This window comes from Oncorhynchus clarkii, chromosome 12, assembly GCF_045791955.1.
Source record: "Oncorhynchus clarkii lewisi isolate Uvic-CL-2024 chromosome 12, UVic_Ocla_1.0, whole genome shotgun sequence".
Lineage (NCBI taxonomy): Eukaryota > Metazoa > Chordata > Actinopteri > Salmoniformes > Salmonidae > Oncorhynchus > Oncorhynchus clarkii.
This window is the reverse complement of record NC_092158.1, coordinates 46,082,574-46,095,311: the sequence shown is the minus strand read 5'-3', so window position 1 is coordinate 46,095,311 and position 12,738 is coordinate 46,082,574. Positions and strand designations below refer to the sequence as shown.

The 12,738-nt window shown below is 41.2% G+C and overlaps 1 protein-coding gene across 2 annotated transcripts in view; it reads left to right on the top strand.

Moving 5' to 3' along the window:
* Positions 1–8,730, top strand: part of LOC139423237 (cullin-5-like) — a 42,664-nt gene extending 33,934 nt beyond the window's left edge. Inside the window, exons 17-19 of one of the 2 annotated variants that reach the window (XM_071175035.1) lie at positions 2,942–3,060; positions 6,276–6,399; positions 6,635–8,730. In XM_071175035.1, coding sequence (XP_071031136.1) covers positions 2,942–3,060; positions 6,276–6,399; positions 6,635–6,829 — 438 coding nt within the window. In that variant the 3' untranslated portion in view covers positions 6,830–8,730. The remainder of the gene's footprint in view (positions 1–2,941; positions 3,061–6,275; positions 6,400–6,634) is intronic. The other variant, XM_071175034.1, reaches the window with a different exon arrangement.
* Positions 8,731–12,738: the final 4,008 nt, after the last annotated feature.

Here is a 12,738-nt window from a genome sequence, read left to right as displayed (position 1 = left end):
CACTACTGAGCCTCATTTTGACTTGTTTTAAGGACATTACATCAAAGTTGGATCAGCCTGTAGTGTGGTTTTCCACTTTAATTTTGAGTGTGACTTTAAATCCAGACCTCCATGGGTTGATAAATTTGATTTCCAGTGATAATTTTTGTGTGATTTTGTTGTCAGCACATTCAACTATGTAAAGAAAAAAACATTTAATAAGAATATTTCATTCATTCAGATCTAGGATGTGTTATTTTAGTGTTCCCTTTATTTTTTTGAGCAGTGTATTATAGGCCTACCATAAATGCATCCCGTAACATTTTCACATGGAAATAGCTGTTCTATCATTCAGTCTACAGTTGCAGCCAATGTGTAGTGTTTAATGTAGGCCTACATTCCGTGAGACTTTTGGGGGGAAAAATAAAACATGGAGGGCTTGACATAAACAGGTTCATCATCTTGTCCTTCAGACAAAGAGGTGACCGACAATGTTGTGGTGTTTGATGCAAGAAACCACTTTACAAAATAAAATGCAATATTATTCATACCATTTATTACAGAGAATCAGACAAATTATGCTTCCCTCTGCCTATTGGCTACTTAGCTTATTAAAGTTTGTCTCAAAATACAACACAAAATACACAAAAAAATGCTCTTTACCTGATTTGCTTTTCTAGAAAATTTACATATTTTGTGCTCTTGTAGGAAGCAATCACTTACCTATTGCTGACTACTAAGTATCTATAATTGGGCTAGTAGCTCAATAACTAGCAAAGAACATGAAAAAATGTGCACACGTGGCTACATGGAGCTCTTGCGCTTATCTCAAAACAAGCGCATCTACTCACAACCGCTCATGTTGTAAACACAGTCCAGTTAAAAGTAAATGGCACATCCATATATGGCAATGGTCTATTTGGATATAGGCCTACTGCAGCTCTGATTGTTTAGGCCGCACTGGTCTGTATAGAGTACGGACTGAGTAGTGCGTGTCAATGCAATAGAATCCTACTCTGATGTGTTCTGGCTACAACAAAATATCTTACATAGTTCTTTGTTTCGGTATGTTGCATTGAAAGTGGCTAATATTGTGTTGATTCGATCACAATTGCTATAGTAAATGGAAATGAAAGATAGCGTTAGCAGGGAAAACAAGCTGATATACCTCCCAGATTTCTTTTTAAACATGACTTGAAAAACAAAAGCCTATGCAACATTAATAACAAAATAAAATTATTTGTTTTTAAATTGGTCACATGCGCCGTATACAACAGGTGTAGTAGACCTTACAGTGAAATGCTTACTTATAAGCCCCTAACCAACAATGCAGTTAAGAGAAATGCCTAAAAATAAATTAAAGTAACAAATAATTAAAGAGCAGCAGTAAAATAACAATAGCGAGTTAGCTTACTGCACAAACCTCATTGCTACAGTAATATATGTGCCCAATACATTATCACCGCATATTGGCTTTGCTACTAATGCATTGTTGTTCGAGACACTTAAAAAATATATATATATTTCACCATTTCAGGTAGGCTATATGATCACACCGGTAATAGATCCGTTGTTTATATTACTTGTGAAGCACAGTTGAGTGAGCATACATTTTAAATAGTTTGCTTTTTATTTTACTGGACTGACGGTATCTGCATCTGATGGTCAGTCTCTGCGGAGGGAGAGAGCAGCAGACTGAGGGTCCGCCTCTCAGCATCCCTCCGCTCTCCCATATCTCCACTGACTAAAAAGGGACACTGTCTTCAAGCTGATGGGGCAACTCGAGTCGCACCGCATTATTTCTGCCTCATGCACAAATTCATGTTGTTCCTATGAACAGATAAAATGAAAAATTCCTCTAAAGACCCAAGCCACTAATGATAACACACGCCTATAGATACACATTCATTACTGCTGCAGAACTTGTAGCGCTGAGTGGAAATAGGATATACACTGATTTTATGTCTTATAATAGTGTTGAATACAAGGTAATGACAGTGCTGAACTCATAAAAACAGCATCTCTTTGCTGTATTTGTTGACAGTCTCTAATCATGAGCGTTTTGAAATCTCAGTATCTTTGCTGTAGCTTGCTTTTGATGCTCTGGATCAACATGTACGACGGCGTGTTCCCGCCAATAGCAAGTAACTTCGCACAGTCATTAAAGAGGAGTGGGACAACATTCCACAGGCCACAATCAATAGCCTGACCGACTCCATGCAAAGGAGATGTTTCACTGCATGAGGCAAATGGTGGTCACACCAGATACTCAATGGTTTTCTGATCCGCTACTTAAAAATAAAAAAAGTATCTGTAAGCAACAGATGCATATCTATATTCACAGACACGTGAAATCCATAGATTAGGGCCAAATGAATTTATTTCAATTGACTGATTTCCTTATGAACTATAACTCAGTAAAATCTTGTTTCATGTTTATTTTTGTTCAGTGTAGAAATGTTTTAAAGTAATGTAATATAATATATACAATTTAGTAGACACTTATCCAAAGCAACTTACAGTAATGTGTGAATACATTTCTACGGATGGGTGGTCCTGGGAATTGATCCCACTATCCTGGCATTGCAATGCTCTACCAAGATACATGGCAGGGTTATAAATGCTTTGTGAAGCCTCAATTTGATATGATTTTATAAGGCCTTTAATCGGTTCTTATTCTACCCTTTTATAAAGCACAGGTTTGTCATATTTGACAGTGGGTTGTCACATTTGAAATAGGTAGTTATGCCACATTTATGAATCCTTTTTAAAACATAGATGAAGCCTTTAAAATGTGCACTTCATTTAAAGCGGAATCCTGTTAACTCTCAATCTCTATGCTCCTCACAGCTGCAAAACAAATATCCACTCATTTTAAGTTTACTCTAGTCTCTCCTTCTCTCCATCACTCTCTTTTTTTCTCCCTTTTTCTTCTCCCTCTCTCTCTCTCCTTTTCCTTCAGTCCCTGGTAGCGTTCCCCAAGCTAAAGCGGCAGGTGTTGTCCTACGACCCAGTGGTGGGTTCGCCCAAAGACTTTGCAGAGGGCACCCTCTTCTATGTCAATCAGGAGTTTTCACTAATGTAAGTGTTCCCTAATGTGTGACCATGGGGTTTGCAACCCGGCTCTCCACCGCCACAGAGTTGGCTCTCTGGGCTAGCTTTACTTACATTGCCTTCAGGAAGTATTCATACCCGTTGACTTATTGTACATTTTGTTGTTACATCCTGAATTCAAAATGGATTAAATATACCCCATAATTGCTCAATTAAAAATATTTTTTAGAAATGTTAGTACATTTACTACAAATTAAATAGAGATCTCATTTACATAAGTATTCAACCCCTGAGTCAATTGTTAGAATCATCTTTGGCAGCGACTACAGCTGTGAGTCTTTTTGGTTAAGTCTAAGAGCTTTGCACACCTTTATTGTACAATATTTGCACATTATTGTTTTTCTAAATGCTTCAAACTCTGTCAATTTGGTTGTTGATCATTGCTAGACAGACATTTTCAATACTTGCCATAGACTTTCCAGACGATTTTAAGTTAGAACTGTAACTAGGAAACTCAGGAGCATTCAATATTGTCTTGGTAAGCAACTCCAGTGTAGATTTGGCCTTGTGGTTTAGGTTATTGTCCTGCTGAAGGGTGAATTTGTCTGAGTGTCTTTTGGAAAGCCGACTACCAGTTTTTCTTCTAGGATTTTGCCTGTGCTTAGCTCTATTCCGTTTATTTTAATCCTAAAAAAAACTCCTTAGTCCTTGCCGATGACAAGCCTGCCATAACATGATGCAGCCACCACCATGCTTGAAAATATGAATATTCTTTACAGTTTTACTTCAGTGACTTATTGGAAACAGGATGCATGTTTTGGAATATTTGTTTTCTATAGACTTCCTTTTCACTCTTGATTTAGGTTAGTATTGTGCACTAACTACAATGTTGATCCATCCTCAGTTTTCTATCACACTCATTAGTCACCATTGGCCTCATCAAATTTTATTGGTCACATATTTAGCATATGTTATTGCGGGTGTAGGGGAACGCTTGTTTTCCTAGCTCCAGCAGTGCAGTAGTATCTAACAAATTATAAGGCCTTTTAAGCGTTTCTTATGCCACCTTTTATAAAGCACGTGTGTGTGTGTGTGTGTGTGTGTGTGTGTGTGTCATGGTGAAATCACTGAGCGGTTTCCTTCCTCTCTGGCAGCTGGGTTAGTAAGGATGCCTGTATCATTCTAGTGACTAGGTGTTTTGATACACCATCCAAAGTGTGATTTAATAACTTCACCATGCTCAAAGGGATATTCAATGTCTGCTTTTTTTTTTTTACCCATCTATGAATAGGTGCCCTTTGCGAGGCATTGGAAAACCTCCCTGATCTTTGTGGTTGAATCTGTTTGAAATTCACTGCTCAACTGAGGGACTTAACAGATAATTGTATGTGTGTGGTACAGAGATGAAGTAGTCATTGAAAAATCACACAGTGAGTCCATGCAACTTATTATGTGACCTGTTAAGCACATTTTTACTCCTGAAGTTTAGGCTTGCCATAACAATATGAATACTAATTGATTCAACACATTTTTCTAAATACATAATTCCACTTTGACATTATTGGGGTTTATCTGTAGGCCAGTGACACACAATCTAATTTGAATCATTTTGAAATTCCGTTACTCAACAATGTGGAAAAGTCAAGGGGTGTGAATACTTCCTGAATGCACTGTATCTTACAGGTTCTAGACTTGGAGGTTGTCCTGTATCATCTAACTCAGCAAAAAAAAAATGTCCCTTTAATTCGTAAAAATCCAAATAACTTCACAGATCTTCATTGTAAAGGGTTTAAACACTGTTTCCCATGCTTGTTCAATGAACCATAAACAATTAATGAACATGCACCTGTAAAACGGTCGTTAAGACACTTACAGATGGCAGGCAACTAAGGTCACAGTTATGAAAACTTAGGACACTAAAGAGGCCTTTCTACTGGCTTGGAAAAACACCAAAAGAAAGATGCCCAAGGTCCCTGCTCATCTGCGTGAACGTGCCTTAGGCATGCTGCAAGGAGGCATGAGGACTGCAGATGTGACCAGGGCAATAAATTGCAATGTCCGTACTGTGAGACGCCTAAGACAGCGCTACAGGATGGACAGCTGATCGTCCTCGCAGTGGCAGACACACGTGTAACAACACCTGCACAGGATCGGTACATCCAAACATCACACCTGTGGGACAGGTACAGGATGGCAACAACAACTGCCCGAGTTACAACAGGAACACACAATCCCTCCATCAGTGCTCAGACTGTCTGCAATAGGTTGAGAAAGGCTGGACTGGGGGCTTGTAGGCCTGTTGTAAGGCAGGTCTTCACCAGACATCACCGGCAACAAAGTCGCCTATGGGCACGAACCCACCATCGCTGGACCAGACAGGACTGGCACAAAGTGCTCTTCACTGACGAGTCGCAGTTTTGTCTCACATGGGGTGATGGTCGGATTCGCGTTTATCGTCGAAGGAATGAGCGTTACACTGAGGCCTGTACTCTGGAGTGGGATCGATTTGGAGGTGGAGAGTCATGGTCATGGTCTGAGGCGGTGTGTCACAGCACCATTGTACTGAGCTTGTTTTCATTGCAGGCAATCTCAACGCTGTGCGTTACAGGGAAGACATCCTCCTCCCTAATGTGGTACCCTTCCTGCAGGCTCATCCTGACATGACCCTCCAGTATGACAATGCCACCAGCCATACTGCTCGTTCTGTATATGATTTCCTGCAAGGCAGGAATGTCAGTGTTCTGCCATGGCCAGTGAAGAGCCCGGATCTCAATCCCATTGAGCACATCTGGGACCTGTAGGATCGGTGGGTGAGGGCTAGGGCCATTCCCCCCCTGATATGTCCGGGAACTTGCAGGTGCCTTTCAAGAGTGGGGTAACATCTCACAGCAAGAACTGGCAAATCTGGTGCAGTCCATGGGGAGGAGATGCACTGCAGTACTTAATGCAGCTGGTGGCCACACCAGATACTGACTGTTACTTTTGATTCCCCCCCCCCCCCCCTTTGTTCAGGGACACATTATTCCATTTCTGTTAGTCACATGTCTGTGGAACTTGTTCAGTTTGTCTCAGTTGTTGAACCTTCTTATGTTCATGTTCATGTTCAAATATTTACATATGCTAAGTTTGCTGAAAATAAACAGTTGACAGTGAGAGGACGTTTCTTTTTTTGCATGTTTAGTATGTGGCACAAAAAAGACCCACTAGTACCACCTCTAAATGTTGTGTGTGTGTGTGTCCAGAAAAAACTCCAAGGTCCAAAAAAGGGGGAAGATTAACCTAATTGGCCGGCTTCAGCTCACCACAGAGCGAATGAGGGAGGAGGAGAACGAGGGAATCGTCCAGCTCAGGATATTGAGAACACAGGTACTGTATAAGGGCTTCCCCATTTAAAGGTCATTGCAAATAAGATTTTTTGATTTCACATCCTTGTCTCTTTCTCAAAGCACATTGAGGCAGAAGATCTGCGGTTTCTCCCCTTGGCTCTTCTCCTACAATGCATTTTGAGAAAGCAGCAAGGACGGAGGATGCAAGGTATCAAGGGAATACAGTACAATTGAGATTCACCCTCTCTTTTTTCTCCTGGTCTCTCCCTTTCCAGGAGGCCATCATCCAAATCATGAAGATGCGCAAGCGGATCACCAACGCCCAGCTGCAGACAGAGCTGGTCGAGATCCTCAAAAACATGTTCCTACCTCAAAAGAAGATGATCAAGGAGCAGATGGAGTGGCTCATTGAGCACAAGTACATCAAGCGGGACGAGACGGATCTCAACACCTTCATCTACATGGCGTAACGGTGGTGATGACGTATAACGGTGGTTCTTCAGGCCTGATGGACAATAAAATATTTCCAGGCCTGACTGTCTTAGAGAAAAATAACATCTTTGTATCGTGGGGGTTCAACCCTGATGGACAATAACAATATTTTCAAGTTGACCTTTGACAATTTGTTTATCTATTCATGTGGGGAAATAAAGACTTGATTTAGGACAGAGTTACAGAAATGTATAAAAGGAGGAGTTTGTGTGGGGAAAATGAAAGGGTAAAAAAGAAATGAGTTTGAGCTTCTCAGCAGGAGTCCACACCCACCGAGTGTCAGTCATCGTTTTTGTCTAAGAGGCATTTCCTTGTCTGTAGACGGGACGTGGATGGTGGTTGTGAAGGTTTGTCTCTGTTAATGTGGCGTTCGCCTTACTTTCAACCAACCACCACACAGACTGCACCACCTCCCCGACACCATCCATAGACACCACACCACTATTGGAGTGGCGATGGTTGTTAGGTCTCTCTAATGACATGGAAGGAAGAACGGTAGGAGGTCTGTTTTCCTCCATATCTACAGTCCCAAGTTGTGCCTGGCCAACACTAGTCGCCGGACCTCTTCAACAGAACAAGCTGTGTCCTCTGGCAACTTTCTGAGCCAAGCTGTCGGCCATGTTTTTGTTTGTGGTGAAAAACAAAGAATTAATGCCGCATTCACGTGCTAGTCGGAACTAGGAAACCCTGAATCATTCGACTAACTGTTTGTAGTTATACATGTGCTGCGTTCAGCAAGTCGAAATGTCAGAGTTTCTTAGTTCCGACTAGCATGTGAACACTGCATTAAAACGTGACGTCGTTCCTGGACTTTCCCGGACCTAGACTAACATTAGTCCCAGATGTTTTTAAATATTCTCAATGGAGAATCTTCATTGAAAGTGCACTTTATTCCAGAACTAGGTTTAATCTGGGGTGGGGAAACTGGCTCCACAGTATATATTGTAATTCAGAAATGTTCACAAGAGAGACTGACACATATTTTCTGTTTTGACTGATTTTAAAGTGCAGACTGTTTGCTTTAATTTGAGGGTATGTTCATCCATATCGGGTGAACCATTTAGAAAATACTTTTAAAGTAGTAGTCAACAGTATTTGGTCCCATATTTTTAGCACACCGTGACTACAAATTGTTGGATGCAATTGCAGTTTGTTTTGGTTGTGCTTTTGATTATATTGTGCCCAATAGAAAGACATTATTTACCATGCATTGTCATTTTGGTGTCACTTTTTTTGTGAATGTTTCTAAACACTTCTACATTTAACGTGGATGCAGATAATAATGAATAAATCGTAAATAATAATTGAGAAAGAGGCACAATTATTTGTCCAAATACTTTTTGTTCTCTGTAATGTGGTGACTATGTACAAAAAGTGCTGTAATTTCTGAGCGGTTTACCCAATATGGATGAAATTACCCTCAAATTAAATCTGATAGTCTGCACTTTAACCTCATAGTCATTGTATCATTTCAAATGCTGGAGTACGGATCCAAAACATGTCAATGTCCAAATACTGTATATAAACTTCTCTATACATGGTTCCGATGGTAACTACTACAGTACAGAGCTAAAGGAGTGTACAGAAATGTAATGAAATTATGAAATAAACAGCACCTTATTAAAAAAATATGACCGTCAAAATCAACGTTGTCATTCGACCCTGGGCTACTTCCCAAAGCAGGAAAAAGGTGCAAGTAACTACATTTTCTAGCATATGTCTATTGCTAGGCGGCATTAAACTTCGGGAATTCTGATTCCGTCGCTGTCATTATAAATGGTGCTAAATCTCTGTTGCGGTTACAGCTGGTTTGTAAAAGAATGCTGATGTTGAGTATGGCCTGGTGGGTGAACGAATCAAATAAATTGTGTCATGCTCATTGCAAGTTTATTTATTTAGGAATTTGTCAAATGGAGTCCTTTTGAAAATATTTTTGAAAGTTATTGTTAACTCATGTGGAGCCAATTTCCCCACCCCAGATTAAACATAGTTCTGGAATAAAGTGCACTTTCAATGAAGATTCTCCATTGAGAATATTTTTAAAACAATCTAGGACTAATGTTAGTCTGGGTCCAGGAACGACGTCACGTTTTAATGCAGTGTTCGCATGCTAGTCGGAACTAAGAAACTCTGAAATTTCGACTTGCTGAACGCAGCACCTGTATAACTACAAACAGTTAGTCGAATGATGCAGGGTTTGCTTTGTGAACTGAAAAACTGCCTGCTGCAATACCCACTTCGAATCCCGTGTGTGCAATATGGTTTATAGCCTAACTCTAGACAAGGACCCTATGGTCGGGATGCGTCCTTTATAATCTCTCTTTCCTCCAGAAGTTTGCTCTCATTCACTACTCCCCACAAATGTAGACGCATTTAATTGGTGTTGGCATGGGCTAGACAGAGTTTCCGTATAGCAGTAATTTCCAAGTCCATGAAGGAAAGAGAACAAGTATACTCTTCGGAAAACAGTAGTGCTAATTGGGGGACACACCTGGTCCCTTGCGCTATAGGTTCATTCCAGTCCATGGGTTAATCTTTTTACACAGTATTCTTATCTGTTGCACATCTTGACCACACGAGTGGGGCAGAGTGCAGCCAAAATTTTTCAATTCAGTGATGTGATTTCTTACCAACACTCATCCATTGCATTTATCAGACAACATTAATAGCGTATTGAAGACATTTCGCGCATAATGTTTTAAAGTATGAGCAGACCATCACAAAATTAGCCCGTTTAATAAGATTTGCACTTGCTTTAAGTGTGCGTTTGGTGTCAACACCGACACCGCACATGCTCAGTCCGCAGCTCCTTGTAGGCTCCTCCCTGGCGTGCACTTGGAGAGGGACATATAGAAAGCCAAAAGGTTCAAATCGTCTTTCCCAGAAACATGCAACACTTGTGATTAGTATTTTTTTTCAAGTGTCAAATGTAATTTTCTTTACATGTGCATTTTCCACTTGTCCAGTGTGCTTTTACAGGTGATTTGAACGCTTGTAATGATAATTTTCACTTGCTTTTTTCAAGTGTCAAATGTCATTTGTGCATGTGGTTTTTTTTCACCTGTCCTGTGTGCATTTACAGGTGATTTGAACGATCGTTATGGTCAAATTTTACACATGTTCATTACACCTGTCCAGTGTGCATTTGCAGGTGATGAGAATGCTTGTTTTGGTCAATTTTTGCACGTGTTTATTACACCTGTCCAGTGTGCATTTACAGGCGATGTTAACGCTCTAACCCAGAGACTCGCTCTAGTTACTGGGTGGGATGACGCCCTGAAGGCCACCAGAGGGCGCAAATACAGCCAGCTCCCTTCCCCAGTGATATGGGGAGAGGGCCAGAGAGGACTGAGGCTTTCCCAGGGATGGGGCCCAGACCCCCGTAGAGGGGTGCTTATCCCCTCCCATGGCCACCAGGGGGCACCAGTATATCCAGCCAGCCCCCTGCACCAGGCCAGGGAGATGAGGGGAGAGGGCTGAGGTCGACCGAGGGAGAGGGGGCCACCCCCCAGAGAGTGGGGCCAAACCCCGACAACGGCAAACAGAGGGCGCCAATACATCCAGACAGCTCCCTGCCCCAGGGATATCGGGGGTGAGGGCCAGAGAAAGCTGAGGCCATCTAAGGGAGGGGGGACTGACCCCTGCCCAGGGCCATCGGGGGCGACACTACATCCACCTATCTCCCTGCACTAGGGATATTGGTGGAGAAGGCCAGAGAGGGATGGGGCCAACCCAGGGAGAGGGGGGCTGACCCCCGCCCACAGCCACCAGGGGGCGTCACTACCTCCACTGTACCAGGAAGAGAGTATGGGAGACTGCCAGAGAGAGATGGGTCAACCCAGGGAGGAGGGGCTGACCTTGAAGAGAGGCCCCGACCACTGCCCGTGGTCACCAGGGTCACCACCTAAATACACCCGGAGAAAGCTGGGGCTGACCCAGAGAGCAGGAGCTGACCTCCAGACAGGGGGGGCTGACCCTGATGTATTCCATATTTCCCACTTCCTCACCATACAGTAGCAACAAACTATTAGAAACTGTGCTAATTTCATTCAACCTTTTAAAAATTGTAGTATTTACAGTAGACATTTCCATATCGTAGTCTAGTCCAAAACTAATGACAATGTTTCAGAATGTAAAAAGTAACAGTACAAAACATACATCATTTTAGCAAACATTGCATTAGAACAACCACTAGATACACTCTTAGAGAAAAAGGTTCCAAATCTTTCTTCGGCTGTCCCATTAGTATAACCCTTTTGGGTTCCATGTAGAACCATCTGTGGAAAGGGTTCTACATGGAACCCAAAATGGTTCTCCTTGGAACAAAAAAGGTTCTACCTGGAACCAACAAGGGTTCTTCAAAAGTTATCCTATGGGGACAGCCGAATAACCCTTTTAGGGTCTAGACAGCACCTTTTTTTCTAAGAGTGTAGTTTTATCAGAGACATTTTTAGGAAAAGCAGCTCATTTAGCAAGCGCATAAAATGTCTATCGGATATAAATAGCTAGTAGTTATTGTTCTATAGGCTTTCCTCCTTGCTAGTCTGCAGGTGCTTGAGTACTTGATTATGTTGTGGCTGTAACATTTCCTGGACATTGCATAAGTACAACAACAACTAGAACTAACAACTTTATCAGATATACATTTTCAGGAAAAGCAGCTCATTTAGCAAGCCAATAAAATAATGTATTGCATTGGTTCAACCTTGAAATCTAGCTACTCAAGACAGAGATCTTACCTTTTTGTCTCTGTAGCGGTTTGCTCTAACCTCATCTGGGCACTGCAACAGCCAGATAGAAGCAGCTGCACATCAGATCTTATTCCCCATTCTCTATTGTCTAGATTCTACAGGGAGGTAGCCTGTTCTCCTAAAACATGAGCTACTAGCTAGCCAACTTGAGCAAATACATCTCAGCTTGCTAACTAGCAAAGCCAACCAATTACACAACAAATATACACAAAGTAAACAATTACTTTCCAAACTAATGTTAGTCTCAACCAAATTACAATTACAAAGACCTATTGCTACATTCCACAAAGTAACAACCATTAGTTACAGGCAAGACAGAAGACTATTGCTAGCTAGCTAACCAGCTATGCTATTTCAATGAAAATAAGATAGCTAGTGAGCGTCAACTTTGTAGTTGTAATGCAACATGGAAACACTTTTTTTAAATTTCGCCTTGCTGTATTGTTTACATTAGTAAATGTAATTTACTAATTTTAACAATTTGATCCATATTTAGCAACACCCCCCCCCCCCCCCCCCGAGTCACCCTGACCAGACGGATATCAAACAAAGTCAAACTCCTGGAAATTGACAAGGGAGGGCCTACAAAGTGGTACTTTCAGACCCTTGAAATTGTGCTAGTTACTACATAGACGTTCGAAACGTGTGCGGTAGCACAATTTCATGCATCTGAAAGTACAACATTCATGCTTTCTAACCGATTGGTGTACATTTTTAAACTTAATTTTTCCGCATGTCCTTTTTGCGTGAACAGGTGAACAAAACAGGTCTTCTTAATTTCACACATTGTGAGCATTTTTACACTAGATTTCTTTCACTTGTTGTGTTTGCATTTCCAAGTGTAGGAAACGCGTGTCTTCTGTGAAGTTACTTTTCAAAGTAGGAATTTCCCTGTTGAAGGACAATTATATGGTTGATTTTCTCTTTTCCAAAAGCCATAAAGCTTTTCGTAAAGCCTTTATATTTAGAAAAATATAACTGTTTTAATATACAGTATATATAAATATAGAAGCCTACTGATTGATTCCTTCAAGCAAGCTTATGATCAAAAAACATCGATGGAGGAGCTCCTTCGCTAACGTTACCTATCTGTAAGTGTGCTATTTTATTTCCAGATTTTAGATATAATTTTATAC